This window comes from Camelus ferus, chromosome 34, assembly GCF_009834535.1.
Source record: "Camelus ferus isolate YT-003-E chromosome 34, BCGSAC_Cfer_1.0, whole genome shotgun sequence".
Taxonomy (NCBI): domain Eukaryota; kingdom Metazoa; phylum Chordata; class Mammalia; order Artiodactyla; family Camelidae; genus Camelus; species Camelus ferus.
The window spans coordinates 10,987,635-11,003,206 of NC_045729.1; the positions used below are offsets into that span (position 1 = coordinate 10,987,635).

General features: G+C 39.8%; 1 protein-coding gene across 10 annotated transcripts in view; it reads left to right on the plus strand.

The window, feature by feature from the left end:
• The window catches only part of LMO3 (LIM domain only 3), a 58,637-nt gene that overhangs the window by 1,908 nt on the left and 41,157 nt on the right, over positions 1-15,572 (plus strand). The window contains exons 1-3 of one of the 10 annotated variants that reach the window (XM_032472867.1): positions 37-204; positions 2,037-2,103; positions 7,318-7,531. In XM_032472867.1, coding sequence (XP_032328758.1) covers positions 7,326-7,531 — 206 coding nt within the window. In that variant the 5' untranslated portion in view covers positions 37-204; positions 2,037-2,103; positions 7,318-7,325. Of the gene's footprint in view, positions 1-32; positions 205-919; positions 1,337-1,673; positions 2,104-2,147; positions 2,561-2,685; positions 3,306-7,317; positions 7,532-15,572 lie in introns of those variants that run through there. The other 9 variants (XM_014565562.2, XM_032472868.1, XM_014565565.2 and 6 more) reach the window with 9 other exon arrangements.

Sequence of the window (15,572 nt, forward strand, 5' to 3'; positions counted from 1 at the left end):
GCACGCACACTCTGGGGTGTTCTCAGAGTGGCTGGAGCAGAGAGGTGGGGTAGAACAGCGGGAGCTGTGCGGATGGGCGAGGTGCATGTGTGCCTGCTTAGACGGGCCAGAAAAGCCAAACTTAAGAAATCTGCCTATGTACAGAACAAATCCACTGAAGGGGTTCTTGTTAATCTGCCGTTTGTGACTTTCGTTATTTTTCAGGTTAGTTCTGTGTTTTGTTGCCTTTTAGAGGGAGAAGAAAGCAAACAACATACTATTTTATTACAAGCCTTTAAAAAAGGGAAGGGATAAAAATAAGTCATCAGTGACGTACCTTTATTTTCTAGGAAGAGAAGCAGAATTTAGCCTAAATATTCACCAGGGCTGGGGTGGGGGTGTGTTGATTCTTTTTAAAACTAGAACTAGATTAAAACTGGTGTTGCTGAGAAGGAAAAAAAAAAGTTTTGTGGAGTTCAACAATTGAGTCTTTCTTGGCCCTTAAAACATTTCAGCCAGTGTCATTCAAATCTGGACTATTTTTAAGCTTGACCTCTGACAGGGCTTTTTAAAATCTGGTGGGGATGCTCTGATAGTTGCCAAAAAGAGAGGATGACTTTGAAGTTTGAAAACTTGGAAAAATAATAAGAGATGTTAAAGCTGCCATGGCCTTTACAGATGCAAAGGAAAGTTAAGAGGAGAGGAGGTTGGAGAGAATGGGACCTATTTCTAGGGGGGAAAAAAAGAAAAAGAAAAGAAATCTGTCAAGGCCTCTAAAACAAGCCTAACTGGGCAGTCATAGTGAAGACACTCAATGACCCTTTGACCAAGTTAGTCTTAAAAACGTGTTTCTCGGTGCTCTTGGGTGTTTTCCACTCCCGTGTGCAAATTTCAAATTGGAAGGAATTAAAGTAATGGCAGGAAGTGTTCAGTGGGGGTGGGAGGGGATTCAGTATTGGTACATGGGGAGCAAGTTCACAGTTTGGTTCTTGGACCACAGGAGGAAGGGAGGAAGGCCAGAGTGGCATCGCGGGACCCCACTCCTGTGGCAGACCTGCCCTGCGGAGCAGCGACTTTAGAGAGTTCATTAATGGAAGTCGGAGCCCGGGCGACAGCAGACACCCCCAGCCATTTCTTAAAGGGGAGGGTTCTGTGCTTTCCCAGTGTATTCTGGTAGCATTTTGATTCCCTTGCTTTTATTTTAATTTCCATAATTGGCAGCTTCATAACTGGCTTTGGGAGACAGTTTGCTTTCAACGTGACCACCTATTCCAAAATGCCCCGATTATTTTAAGAGCCCTACCCTTTTCCTCCGGAGCTCTTTCGCAGGACTTCTTCTTTTGGACGGGTCCAGGAGGTAGGGTCCTTCCCCGAGTCGACTCCCGCAGAGGTCACTTTTTTGTGTGCGCGGGGTCGTCCCCGGCGTCTGGGAGTAACATATGCGTGTGGTTGTGCTGACTGCACTCGCAGGCTTGTAAATTTTCACCCTGGGAAATTAGCAACAAAGCCCGATCTGTCTTGCGGCTGCTTTGCACTTTCCGAGGGCGGCTGTACTTGACTGAGCTGCAGAACAGGCACGCGAGAGCGAGCGAGGGAGCCAGCGAGAGAGGGAGGGAGAGAAGGAAAGGAGAGAAGAGGGGAGGGGTGGGGGCGAGAGGTAAATAGTCTTAAATCGGAAGGGAGCTGCTTCTCTGTGGTCTTGACAAGCACTGCCTGGGCTCCGCCGGCTCAGTCATAACTGAGTGACCTTTTCTTTGGCTGTATTATGTCTGGCTGGGAAGGGATTGCATTTTGCAGCTGAGAGCCGGGGCTTCCTTCAGCTCGGCTCCTCGCGTGCTGCTGGGGTAAGTTGTCTGGAGCCAGGACGGAGAGAGACAGCCTCGGACTGCAGTTGCCTAAAAGGAGGACACCTGTGGCTCAGATGCGGTCAACACCATTACGTGGCGGATCCTGGAGGACCTCATTATTTTAAACTTAAAAAATAGAGATTTCCCTCCCCCTCTCTCTCTCTTTTTTTTTTTTTTTTCAAACAATGCTTCTTTTTGACCTTTCCCAAGGAGAAGCGCTACAAAGCAGCCACTGTGCTTTCTGAACGGCCTCCCCCTGGATCGCTTAATTGAGAAGGTAAGTGCAGCAACTGGGTGCACACGCGGCTGCTTATTTGTGGTGTGTGTGTGTCTGAGGGTTCGCGCGTGCGTGTGCGGATGTGGGTATTTTTTTTTTCCTTCCCCAGCCTCTCCTAATGAGGCATAAACTGGAGCTGCAGTCCAGCTCCGCACTGCAACTTTCACTCGGGCTGCAGCTCTGCTGAGACGGTTTTGTTTAAATCATGTGAGACTTCATTATTTTTATGATGAGACATGAAATAGATGCAGGCGGAAGATGTTGATGGAAGGAGGGAGAGCCGAGCGGCTGCGGCGCGGAACGTCTCAAGTACGACTCGAGTGGATAATAGTGAAAGTTCACGAAGGAACTGCAGCATATCCACACCCCCGAGTCCCGGGGAGAGACGGGCAGGGAGAGTTTGGAACGAGGCAACGTTCGCTCGGGCCCGGGCCGTAGGAAGGGAATTCTGTCTTAGGTGGGTTCCGGACCGCCCCCTCCCCTTACTGGGGGGATTCATCAGCCCCCTCCCCCAAGAGTTGAAATGACCACCTTTGGGTTCGTGTGGCCACTTCTGCCTCTCCTCACTCTGCCGTAGTAACAAAACGATGTTCCTACGAGATGGGAAAGTGACCATCTGCGGGGCAGGGGGAGACTGGGGAGAAGTGGGGACCCGAGAGCGGTTCCGTGGAGCCAGGTGCCTCTGCCCTAGGATGAGATTCAAACTGATGCGGCACATTTTTGCGGGGGCTACCCAGCTAGCTGTTATGAAATACAAGTCAGATTTATGATCTTTCTCATATTGAACATGATATGCTATGCTGACGCTGCATGTGACAGTTTAATCAAATCCATTTGTTACCACGAAGCTAAAAGGGGCCGCTGGGATTTTCGGATTACGGGCAGAGTTAGGGAAGCATGTGGCTTTGTCATTCGCCATCATTTTGCAAACTGCCACACGGCGAGGGGGCTCTGTGTGTGCGCGGTGTCTCGTCTGGCCGCCCTCGTCCCTTCCCCCACCCCCCGCCGCCGCTCCGACCCGCTCCCAAAGTGGCTTCACAATAGTCGGTCCTCGGCGGTGTAGGCTGCGCACCAGGTCCGCACTTGAGCTAAATCCGAGAGGCCCCCTTCCACTTCCACCTTTGGGCTGGGTGCTCAATGCGAAGCTGCGGCAACTCAGGCACGCCTAAGTCAACTCATGCAGAAAAAGGAGAAAAGTTTTGGTAAGGTTACGATCTATCATAGATGCACTTTGCCGGCGCTCGGCACTCTCGGCTGCTCAGAAGCCTTCCTGCTCTTCCGTTGCTTTTGTGTCTCTCGAAAAGATCCGAAATATTGTTGTAACTGCTTTGAAAGACTGCTGCTTAAACCAATTAATCTTGCTAGGTGCAACAAATACTGCTACATTCTTTGCAAATCATCCCTGTGTGGCTGCAAAGACACAACCACAAAGGGCTGGAGCATAAACTCCTCAAGGGATTCTTTGTTAGAGTGTATGTATGTTTCTTATTTTTTTTTTTTTTATTTTGCATGTGAGCTGCATCAAAATTGAACTCAGTCTTGCAAATCTCTTGTTGGCCTTTGCCAAGCACTAGCACTTTGCTGCCATGGTAACTGTAATTAAACTGATAAGAGTGGAAAAATGTCAGTATCTCTGAGCCTTGCAGCTGCATTGGAGAAAAAGGGAATCAAATTGGTTCCCAGCTCCATTGCTCAAAAAGGGAAGGGGGGTGGTGGAAGGATGGGGAGGGGGGTTGGGAGTTGAAGGGGCAGAACAGAGTTAAGCAGCTCCAGTGCCTGAGATCTGGGGACATCTATTTGCATTGTTGTCCCTTAGGGGGCTGCAGCCTGTAGGGATGCTCTGGGCCAGTGAACAGAGAAAAACAAGCTTTTAGGCCCAATGCAGTTGTCCAATCGAGGAGGGGTGGGGGGGGTGCCGGGGAGAGGATGAAGATGGGCAGGACGAGAGAAAATCTTTTGTTTGGTACCACTTGGCAATCGAATGGCCGGTGTTGGCCAAATTCTTTTAATCTGTGTCACTGCTCCCAGCTGCAGAACCTGCATTCCCATTTTAGCATCTTCCTGAGGCACCTCATCTTTGCCAACCCCCTTTATGTCTCCCCTCTTCCTGTTCCTTCTCCCAAATCGTTCTCTGCGAAATCTTCTGACGGGGACAAAGTGTTTTCCATTCACTCTGTGTAGTTCGTCCAAAAATATAAAAAACGGTGTGTCTAAGTGCTGCAAATCTTTTATGATGATGATTTTTTCAAGCCCCTGTGTGTTGTGGAGTTGTGGTTACTTTGTTGTGTTAACTACTGAAGCTGAGACTGCGCGGATGAATGGCACAGAACAAGGGCACATAATGGAGGCAATCAACCGTTAGGCCGCCTCACAATGCAATCCAGGCAATTAAAAGCTCACCAGAGTTTAAATGAAATGGTTCTCCTCATTTCTGCACACCGCACTGCACAGGCTATTATTTATGTCTTTTTTTTTAATTATGATTTCCCTTAAACTGTCAAATAACTCAGAATGGCAGGGTCTCAGAGGCAATAAGAATTTCCCTCGGAACAATTTACATGCCAATCTAAAACTAGTTATGAGGCCTGATGGGCTGTAAGCAACTTGTGAAATGTTTCTCGGCTCCGAACACATAACTCGACCCAGACATCTTCTGCTGGGTGGCGCAGGGAGGCTGTTGACTGCTTTATGCCTGTTAGGTCCCTGGCAACGTGGTGACTGGAACATAGTTATTTTTCTGCAACTGTGAACTTGGGTCCTGCCTGTAGTGAAGAGATTTCCTCTTCAAGAGAAATGTGATGATGTCCCCTGCAAGGAGGTACCAGGATGGAGCGTAAAACACCCAACTCCTCTTGACGCCCAAGGCCAAACAGAGTGTAAGAGTTTCAAATATTAATTGGCCTCTGAGTGCTAAGTGGAAATGTCAGCACAACAAAAACATTTGGTGAAGACAAGCAGGGTAGGTGACTTGTGCCAAATGTTGGTATCCCGTCTTGGTTGCAAAGCATTTGGACTAAAGATAACTGACCTTTCACTCTTGGTGGTGGTAAGACAACTCAGAGAAATAAAGCTGAGCTGCAACTAAGAAGGGTTCTGACCCCCCCCCCAAAAAATTCAGCTTGGTGTTATAAAAAAAAATAGTCTCAAAAAGGGGATAATTAGAATAGCCGTTCTGAATATCTCTCTGGATGTTTTCAATAAGGAAATCCAGAATGTCATTTAGTAAATCACAGCTTCTCCCTCCCGCCAGGTAGATGGTTAAGAGACACTTGAGTATGTTCTATACTGGAATGAATGGGATTCATTCCTTGCGGAACCCTGCCAGGTGCTGGTAACTAGTTCTGATCGAAGAAACTTCATTTATTAGAAGTTCTAGAGAGTGAGATTCATCAGAGCCATCAAGAGTGATGATTAATTTACAGTAGCCCCCTTAGCTCATTCAAAGAGAAGGAACAGAAAGCAGGCTCTAGGAGTACCACCTGCTCTCCTGTACAAATCCAGCTGCTGGTCTGCTGCTCCGACAACCACAGCGCTGCATCTCACACCCGAAGAGCATCTCTCCTGATACCTCGCTGCGATTCCCTGCTCCATCACTTCACCAGAGAAGTTTTTTTTTTTTTTTCTAATGGAAGTTCAACATCACAGCACTGTTAACATGAAATTCATGTATTATTTGTAGCTCAAACAGTTATTTTGCTGTAAAGGTGCTGTTCCTTGATGTCCCTTATCAGTGTGATTAAGAAAGAAAAAGATGATGGAGAATGGAGGGGAGGGGAAGGCTGCATCACCAGGCACCAGAGGAAACTGATGAAGGGTGAGCTATTTTGGAGCAGGAAACATGCAGAAACTTCTCTAGATTATAGCTTGGCATTCCTTTCTCGAGACTGTTTCGAGTGCAGGCACATTTAGTGTTTTGTGTCCTTCTACGTCCAAGTTTAAAACTTTATGCCTAAGAGCTGAGGCATAATACAGCAGTGGGATCTCTGGACTGTAAGAAGGCCACCAGGTCTAGTGCTTCACGGCCACTCAGCTCTGAGCGAGTCCCTTACCCTCTCTTTCACCTCTGTATCATCATTTGTAAAACGAGGGAACTTGGAATCACTAAGGTCCACAGCCCTTTATAGCACTTAAAGCACGTTATTTGATAAATAGGAAGCTCTGAATAGCAGGTCCAGCTTTTTGGAAAGCTGAGTGTTTGATACTTAGCAGAGAAGAAGCAACTCAAAGGCAAATATCTTTTTCATTGAAAAAAACGTCAGTCAAGTTGTAACACTCACAGAGCCCAGGTGGACTCCTTACTTGCAGTAAAGAAGTATTTCTGAAACATACAAACATCCCTGTGTCTAGTCTAGGATGGATGTATGTATGTAATATATTTACATATGGATGTTTGTGTAATTTTATATATATTTAGACTTTGCCTTCTGTTGTTTTCTCTTTCCTCTATAAAATAAGTGCATGTTTATGGCAATAAATTACATAATCCTATACTTCAGTGTTATATAAAAGTATGTAGTACATAGTTAGGAAATCTGCCACCAATACGGGCACTGACTGATGCTTGCGAATATAAATGCATTTAAAAACTTTTAGCACAATGAATACTTTGAAATATCAGAGGCACAGAAGGAAATATTCGGATGCAAACAAGTAACGTAGGATTGGTGAGCTTTTCAGGTAACTGTTCTGTTTGCTTAGGAGCAAACATGTCTAGGTTAGTGCAGCCCTATAAGGGTGCACTTTGTTTCCACCATCGAGCACATATTAAGTGACATTTTTAACCAATAAAGAAAAACTCATTTTTGTCTCCTACAGACTGTGCACAGACTAGTTTCTGAAATAGCTTTCTTTTAGATTGTTAGCCATGTTCTCCTATTTTCTCCCAAAAGGAACTTCTCTGTGTGAGGACACTATGAAACGATTTAACATTACTTAACTTTGTGTGTATAACATCAACTTAACCATGTCCAACGTGAATTCATTATTTTTTTTAACCACTTTAGGGGATGTGACTTTCTAAGTGATTTACAAGGACTTAAAAGTTCGAGCCTCTTTGTTTCCAACATTCAGTTTGATTGCAGTCCGGGCCCTCCGAAGTCTTGACACTCCTGGAAAAAGGCAATATGAAATATTTAACTTGTTGGAGGTCTTTGGACATCTTCTGAGTCCTTCCTGTAGTCGCAGCTGTCTTTTTCTGTTCTTGTCTTCCTTTAGGTATACAAATGCTCTCAGTCCAGCCAGACACCAAGCCGAAAGGTTGTGCTGGCTGCAACCGAAAGATCAAGGACCGGTATCTTCTAAAGGCACTGGACAAATACTGGCATGAGGACTGCCTGAAGTGTGCCTGCTGCGACTGTCGGTTGGGAGAGGTGGGCTCCACCCTGTACACTAAAGCTAACCTTATCCTTTGTCGCAGAGACTATCTGAGGTAGGAATTAGCCTTGCACACCGGTGATGACTGCATTCCTTGTACAATACTGTTGTAAGCGTATTTTGGGGTTTCATTTCCTTGCTACCCGCTTACATTCCTGAAAGATGTCGACCTGCCAGGTGCCTGTCTTGCAAGCAATCGCTTAAGCAATGGGCCAGGAAAGCACACTGTCTGCAAGGGTTCCCCTTTGCCTTCCCTGATGCTCCTGCTTGGGGCTAGCTGATCCCCCTTCCTGTGTGGAAACTGGCAGTTCATGTCAAGGATGTATTTGGTAGAAATCAGCATACGAGATTTTTTATTAGCGCTTAAGTGACAGGGAAGGTCGGGCACAAAGTAATTCCGCAATCTTTCTGTTTTTAGATTTGCTGGAGAAAGTCAGTTTGAAACTCTGAAGTGATAGTAGTATGTTTATGGTACAATTTTGAAAACTTGCTCCAAGTGTAAATACATCTCGCCCCAACCCATGGCATTCCAAGTGATCTTTGCAAAAGAGAGCACTGAGCGATGAGCAGCCTCAGACTTGCTGGGAGCTTGATGGGAAAATAACAAAGTAAAGACCTCCATCGTTATGGGCGACTGCTAGCCATTCTCCCAATTGTAAACATCTGGGCAGTTGCAGGACAGCGTAGATGTTCTTGCTTCTGAAGCCATGAAGCAGGGGCTAAAACAAGTGTGTCCTAGCATTTAGTCCTCAACATATGGACTAATGGGAAAAATTATTTTGCTTTTTCAGGGAACTTGGTGACTTCATTCAGCAGCAGATTACATATATTAATAAAGTAGGATCTATCAAATTAGAGAAATGATATATGGCATCATTTGGGTTTTCATATTTGATACAATTAATCATTTTTCTAGTCTGACGTTAAGTGATTTATTTTGAAATCCCCCCCCCATGACATAAAATTTATCAATCAGCAATAACTCCCCTGTCATTTCGGGAGGTGTTTTCTAGGAAATTTGGTGCTGCCTCATATCTAACCTAGTTATTTTCAGTCTGATTCAGTTTTTATGTATGAGAACATAGGGTTTGATGAACAAGAGGGTGAATCCTTTACTGTTCATCAAATTCTCCTCTTTCCCCCTTAGGACAGCTTCCTCTGCCCGCCCCCTGACTAATCATGACCACTTGTTAGGTGTTCCCAGGGCACAGAGTACCTGTAAGGTGGCAGCAGTGGGAGGGGAGGGGACTGGAGCCCAGCTTTCCCCTAGTTGTGGTGACACCGCTAATCAGAATTAATTTATTCCTATCAGAATTCACTCATCAGAATTCCAGAGTTCTTTTAGACTCTGCAGTCTTTGAATTTTCCTCTTGGAAATAAAAATTTCTCCTCTGCTCATTGTGAACTAGAGCCTGACTTACATGTAGAGTGTTCGTATTTGCTTTCAGTGATTTGACATTGCTTCCTAGTTTTGCTTTCTCGGTACCAACCAATAGTTATGGGCTTTTGGACTCTGTCGTTGACTTTGAATTTGTTTACAGTTGCAGTATCTCAAGTGGATTCATGTAACAGTTCCGAAACATGGAGTTTATATATTGTCTGGGCAAGATTAAAGTGTTCTAATAAGCAGTAAAGACAAAAATTAAGTCAAATTGAAAGAGAGCCTCTTGAAATCTCTGGATATTTGAAATCAAAAATACAGATTTGCTGATGAAATGCCTGGGTTGTGAGTGAAGCTGTTTTGCAGTTGTTAGTCTAGTGGAGAGCAAAGAAAGTAACCTTGTTTTGTTTTATTCTTCCTCATGGTAATAAGAGTAACATGTTCAACTGGTACTTGATAGTCTCAAGGAAGTGTATTGCTGAAGGGAGTTTATCTAAATAGTTTTCATCTCAGAAATTCTTTCTCTAAAAGAGTCTATATGTTTCTTTGGGGATACGACTTTTAGTTAATTTCTGATAGACTCAAACTTTTAATCTTGTTACCTTATTTAAAAAAAAAAAATCACACTCTTTCAAATATAAACCCTGGTCCTAATTGCCAATATTTTCATTTCTCAGAGTACAATTTCCTCTTAAATTGGTCATTACCACATTAATAGCCAGTTGTTATGTTAACAGCCTAAGGGTTGTTAACATTTCAAACCAAGTTGTTAACAGCAAGCTTATCCTTTATTTAAACTGAAGGTTTTGTTGTATATAACATGACTTTTTTGGCTAGGAGTAATTCATCAACACTTAAAAATTGCAGAAGGGAAATGGGGGAATGGTATGCATCTAAAACACCGTGTTATGTGTTATATATGCCGCAGATGTGGTATTTAGTTTTATGTGGAAAGTGTGTTATCTCAGTGAAATTGTGTCTAGGATTAAAAGCGCATGTCTCTGATTGGCAAATTAAAATAGTCCAAATCTGTATGCCAAATAGACAGATACATTCAAGAAAATTTTATTTACAAATTAAATTCTTTGAGGGTGCATATATAGGCATTCAAAAATGCTTACTGGATGCCTGCTGTGTGAGAGGCATCATTTTAGGTACTGGATGGGAAAGAGAGAGGTGCATCTCAAATTGTTACCATCTAATTGTTTATTAATTACACAAAATCTGCAGTATGATCTTTGAACAAGTATTATTCCATGACACTTTCCCCAAGCTTTGAAAATAATTTTTCTCATTTCCCTCTTCATTAAGCACATTTCCTTCTTGTGTTTTGCACAGCCAATGCTTAACCATTTAAGTCCTATTAAAAAGTAGTTCATTGGTTTTCGGGTCTTTGGCCATTATGTAATATCTTTAAGACACAAAAAAAGCCCTAAGTAACTTATAGGTTTATATTTGTCTATCAAAATTATTAGGCATCTAAGTAAGAATATGGAAAATAATAAAGAAAAAATAGTTTACCCGACCAGTAAATTATTGGTTATAGATATTATCCTGGGCCAGATAATTTTTTTTCATATCTAGAGAAGAGTGAAATATTTTTTGCCAGTTGTATTTAACTTCCTAATTAACTTCTCCATCCAAAACAGAGCACGAGCACAAAAACATTTCTAATGCTGAACAATGAATCTTGAAGTTCTAACATTTTATTTTGCTTTACTCTGAGCAGTGATAGTGATGACATTTTTACAAGTTCTTTGAATGATGAATACAAGAATTTAAATCATAAGATATTTTCTTAGGGCTGTTAAAAACTATTACTGCAGTAAATTTAATTTCTCACACTTTTTTTTCCCCTCCTTTGAGGCATAATTAGCTATATTTAACAAAAAGAAAAGGAAAGATTTTTATAGTTCATTACTGAGTTTCAAATCTTACTGGTTCACTTTCCATAACAAGGCTGGAAAATAAAATATGTTTTATCTTTCTAAAGAACATAAGATGCATATGTCTGATGAGAGAGGATTTGCCAGTTTGTAAGATTGCTCTCCATCTTTGGAAACTCATTAGAAAAGGGAACAGAAAGATTGACTTTTAAAACCTTTCTCTATTAAACAAGCTTTCTGACTTAAACTGTGAAGTCAGTCTACCCATCAATATTTATATTCCAAGACCTAGAAATGTATCTGTTAAAAATGTATCCAAAATATTTATATATATATATTTTTTAAAGTTGAGCTTATGACAAAGTAGACACAGAAGCATCTTTGTACTTTGAACTAAAGAACACGTAAAGTAGATTAGCGACCACTGTGTGAAACTAGCCAAGGTTTAGTGATGGTGTTTACAGGACTGCAGTTACTGCTAAACCTAGCTGTCATTCTGACTGCAGTTTGGAAAATATGAAAAAAGTAGTTAATGTCTAATCAGAGTCTTAGGATTAATATTTATGTCAAGTGTTAAGAAAACAGAACTAGGAAATGTAGCAAAATACATCTCAACTTGGAGGCAGTATGGAATATCAGAATTTACAGCTTAAGCTGTTGGACCATGCTTGCTTGTTTTTCAGTGGAAGCCTGCAACTCCTTACTTGTATATTTTAAGCATGAAGCCGATGAAGGCTGTATCTTGTATTCTTACCAGAGAACGTACTCAAAGCTGTTTGCTGTGACACTTGCTGCGGAGGCTGCTGATAGCTCTTCCTCTATGAGAAACTGAAAACGTCTTCTATAAAATTTAATGCAGTTTGCTATTTTTATAGGATGATATGTTTAAAATGATGGTACTGGGGAAGAGTGATGTTTCATGCTCTACCACAGTGCCAATTAACACAAAGGATTTGAAACTGCTGTACTGATTGCACATTTTATATGCTTTAATATAATAATACGATTTTAAAATAGAAAATTAAAATTAAATGCTACATAGAGCATTAATCTAGCTGTAACTTTATTTCACACTGATCAAAATTGGTGCTCCTAAATTTTTATATACAGTGAAATTTATATTAGTGAATAATTCTGGTCTTAAAAGTAAATATGAATGTGCTGTTAGTATTATTTTATCTGCCAGTTCATTATACAGATTTTATTTTAATGCTGACTGACGGTGTGCATTCTGTTTTTCCTTCATTATCATCTTTTTAATATTAAGGCAGTTGAAAATATCTTCCCTGGAAAGCAGTACATTATTATTATCTGAAAAAGAACTTTTTATTGTTTTAAATTTAAGGAAATTTAAGCTTTTATATGGAATGAAACTCCTCCCAAATAAACTTTTTTCTACAAGTTTCATTTGCGCTTTCTTAACACTTTATTACAGTCATAACTTTTATGATATTTAAATGTCTAAGCTAATCTTAGTATTATGAAATATTTTGGCATATGAGTGTATTACACTTCATGGTTTGTTAAAAAGACTGCTATATTCCCTGCAAATTATCTTACCTTATTTATAACTTTATAAAAAGTTATAATTTTAAGTCCATTTTTTTCTGTTTATTGTAAGAAAGCGTTATTGCATTCTATTTCAAACGTTTTAGACCATCTACCCTTCATGGACCAGTACAAATCGAAAGTGACCATTTTATTTCGTACAATACTTTGGGAGAGCGCCCCTCACTTTGGAAAAATTTGTTGGCTTCACACTAGACAACCTAAGCAACAACTTCTCTGCAACAATCTCTGTTCAAAATAACCCATCTACTCATAGAATTTCTTATTTGTAAATTAATCTGCAATCTCTGTCCTTAATTCTGAATGCACCCATTTTCAGTGAATGAGTATTTAATATAAGTAACCAGTTTAGTTTTGTGTTTTTTTGTTTTGGTTTGTGTTGCAGACTTGAGATATTGTCACTGAAAATAATCCCCACCAAGAATATTAAAAATACAAAAATTCTTCACACTGTTTCTATCTCTCCACTGTTTTTTTTTTAAATCTTTTTATAAAGCATAGAATACTTCAGTCAGAATAGTTTTTACCGCGTAAGATGGATAACTTAAACATACCTGACTTAGCAGAAAAATATTCTGTTTCTACAATTTATTTAGGATTAAATGCATCTGGAAGAACTACATTTGAGAATTGCCAAAATTGCTTATTTTGTACTTTATAAATACAAAGAACTCTGGGAAAGAATCTCTATTTTTGGTTGCTCTTAGAGTGTATCAATGTAAGCCAGGACTTCATTTATAAACTCACCATTAACTTCCATTAAGTGACTAATAATAAATTTTAATGCTGTTTTGACTGCATAAACATAATTTATTAAGGAATCTCATTTTTTAAAAAATGCTGAAAGTAGTAATTTTGCAAATGGTTTTGATCAATATATGCATTATAGAACTGTATTATGTAGTTCAGTTTTCTGTTTCACATAAAAATTATATAGCCATAAAGAAGAATTGGACCAACCTCAATGACCATTGTATTCCTTTTTTCATTACACCGTGAGTCACTGAAATCTTATTTTTGTATTTGGTTTGAAAACATTTTCCAGGTCCTATGAGAATGTCTTCTATTACTCAAAATTACATACTGTAACCTCATCCAAACTTCCAAAAAAAAAAAAAAAGTTAACATTTCTTGCTTTTATCAATCTTAAAACATGTGAATTGTAAATGGAAGGCAAAATCTTGAAAACAAGGACAGGAAAAATAAAAAGCAATATTCTACCAATCAACCATATCTTTTTAAAACATCATTTGCATTAGCTATGTTTCTTTAGGTATTTTTCCTTTCCTTTTTAATTTTTTAATCCACTTATATAAGCAGATACTCCCACTGATTCGTGGCACGTCCCTTTTAGGCATCTGAAGAGATGTAGGTGCACATGTGAATGCTGCACATATAGACATTAGAGTCTCTAAAGCTTCCGAATGAGCATTAACTTTTGTCAGAATTGACTTTCACCAGATCACTGTAATTTGGCAGTCTTTGCAACTTGTAAAATTCAGATACTTGATGTCGGCTCATTTCCCAGTATTGTAAACTATAGCACTGACTTCTTGTTATAGGGTATTCACCATTCTAAGAGGAAAGACAAGTTTTATAACACTGTAGGCGCCTAAATTTATTCCCTTGTGATTTTTATCACCCAATTCCTTTTTTTTCTCAGCTCCGATCGAGTTTGATACTGTCTGCTGTATTTCCGTTTCTACCATCGTAACATACCTGTTTTGATGATTAACTGTATGTTCCCCTTTTCGAGGTATTTATAAGAAATTCATTTTGCAGTGGAAGTTACATTGTGAAGCAAGAAATGTGGCATTTAGAGTTTTGTTTCTTACTTTAAAGCAGTTTCTTTTGCTTATTGAGGGCTTTTTGCCCATAATATCCGTATTAGTGGAACTTTTCTCTAAATGAATTAGGACCTAAGCATAGCTTTTTATTATATTCATCCAACATATTTATTGTATTATGAACACAGTTAATATATCTCCTGCATCAGTCACTTGTGAATTCACCTGTGCATTTTTGTTTTCTTCCCTAGACTCTCAAAACTTATCGATAGACCTTTTTCTTCTCAACAATATTTTTTTGCAGTTATGTAAAGATTCCAGATCTTTTGCTCAATTCTTTTACTCCACAGTGTTAGTTTTTTCTGATGCAAAAATCTCTAGCTGTGGACTTTACTAGTTTTAAAACAAAGTCACACTTGAGATAAATAATCATCTCAGAATAGTTAGATCCCTGATTTGAAGTTGGAAAATTAACATTAAGCTGCATGTATTAAGTTAGGCTCTAACCAGCATGTGTTGTTATGATTCAGTGTAATATTAAAAACTCTCCAACTGGGCTACTGGGAAAATAAAAGACTCTTAGGAATTCAAAGATTATTTGCAGAGGAGTACACCAAAGCCATATTTAAGTAAAATTGTTATTACTAATGCAGTAAAGCATCGTCTACAGTAAAGCCATCCTATTAATAAAAACAGAAAATCAGTTTTAGTAAACATAAATATCAAATATGACACAGATTAGTAAGGGGGCAGGAAATGTCATAAAATGTGCTAATGATAACATTTAATAGTAATTTAAATACCACCAAGGAAAAATAAATTCCCATTCCATTTATGCTTGTGGAATCCCAGTAGGCAACTTCAAGGGAAAAAAGCAAGTTTTAGACATTGTTAGTTTGCTCTTATTTCTGAAAACTTTTAGAACAATGCCATCTTTTTATTATAGCAGTTCGAACAGAGGCACTTGGTATTTTTTAAATGATTTTCTTCTCTTTTTTTGTTTTTAAAAGATTTTGAAATCTCTTAAATAATATCTTTGGATAGATTGCTCACATTTCACCAAAAAACAAAAAAAATGGGGTCAAGCCTGTTAACCCTTTAAAATACCTCATGGCAGTGAACGTGATGCTTCTTTTGTGTCTATGGACCACTTAATAAAAATACATTCTGACCAACAGCTACATATTAGACCAGATGAGATGAGTGACTAGTACCTGTTCCCTTGCTCGGGTGGAGAGGTGAATGAAAAAGGAACCACACCTAACACTAAAAATGAGTGTTAGTTTCAACGGGCAGGTTTATCTGTGTTTTACAGGTGAGAAGGTCAACCATACGTATGAACATAATTTTAAAGCCTGTAAGTATTGCGTGTGAATCCACTGAGGTGTGTCCGTGCTTTGGGAGACACAAAGAAATAATATCTTACTGAATTGGCTTACAATTTATAAGCCAGTATTTTCTGTGGCCATTTAT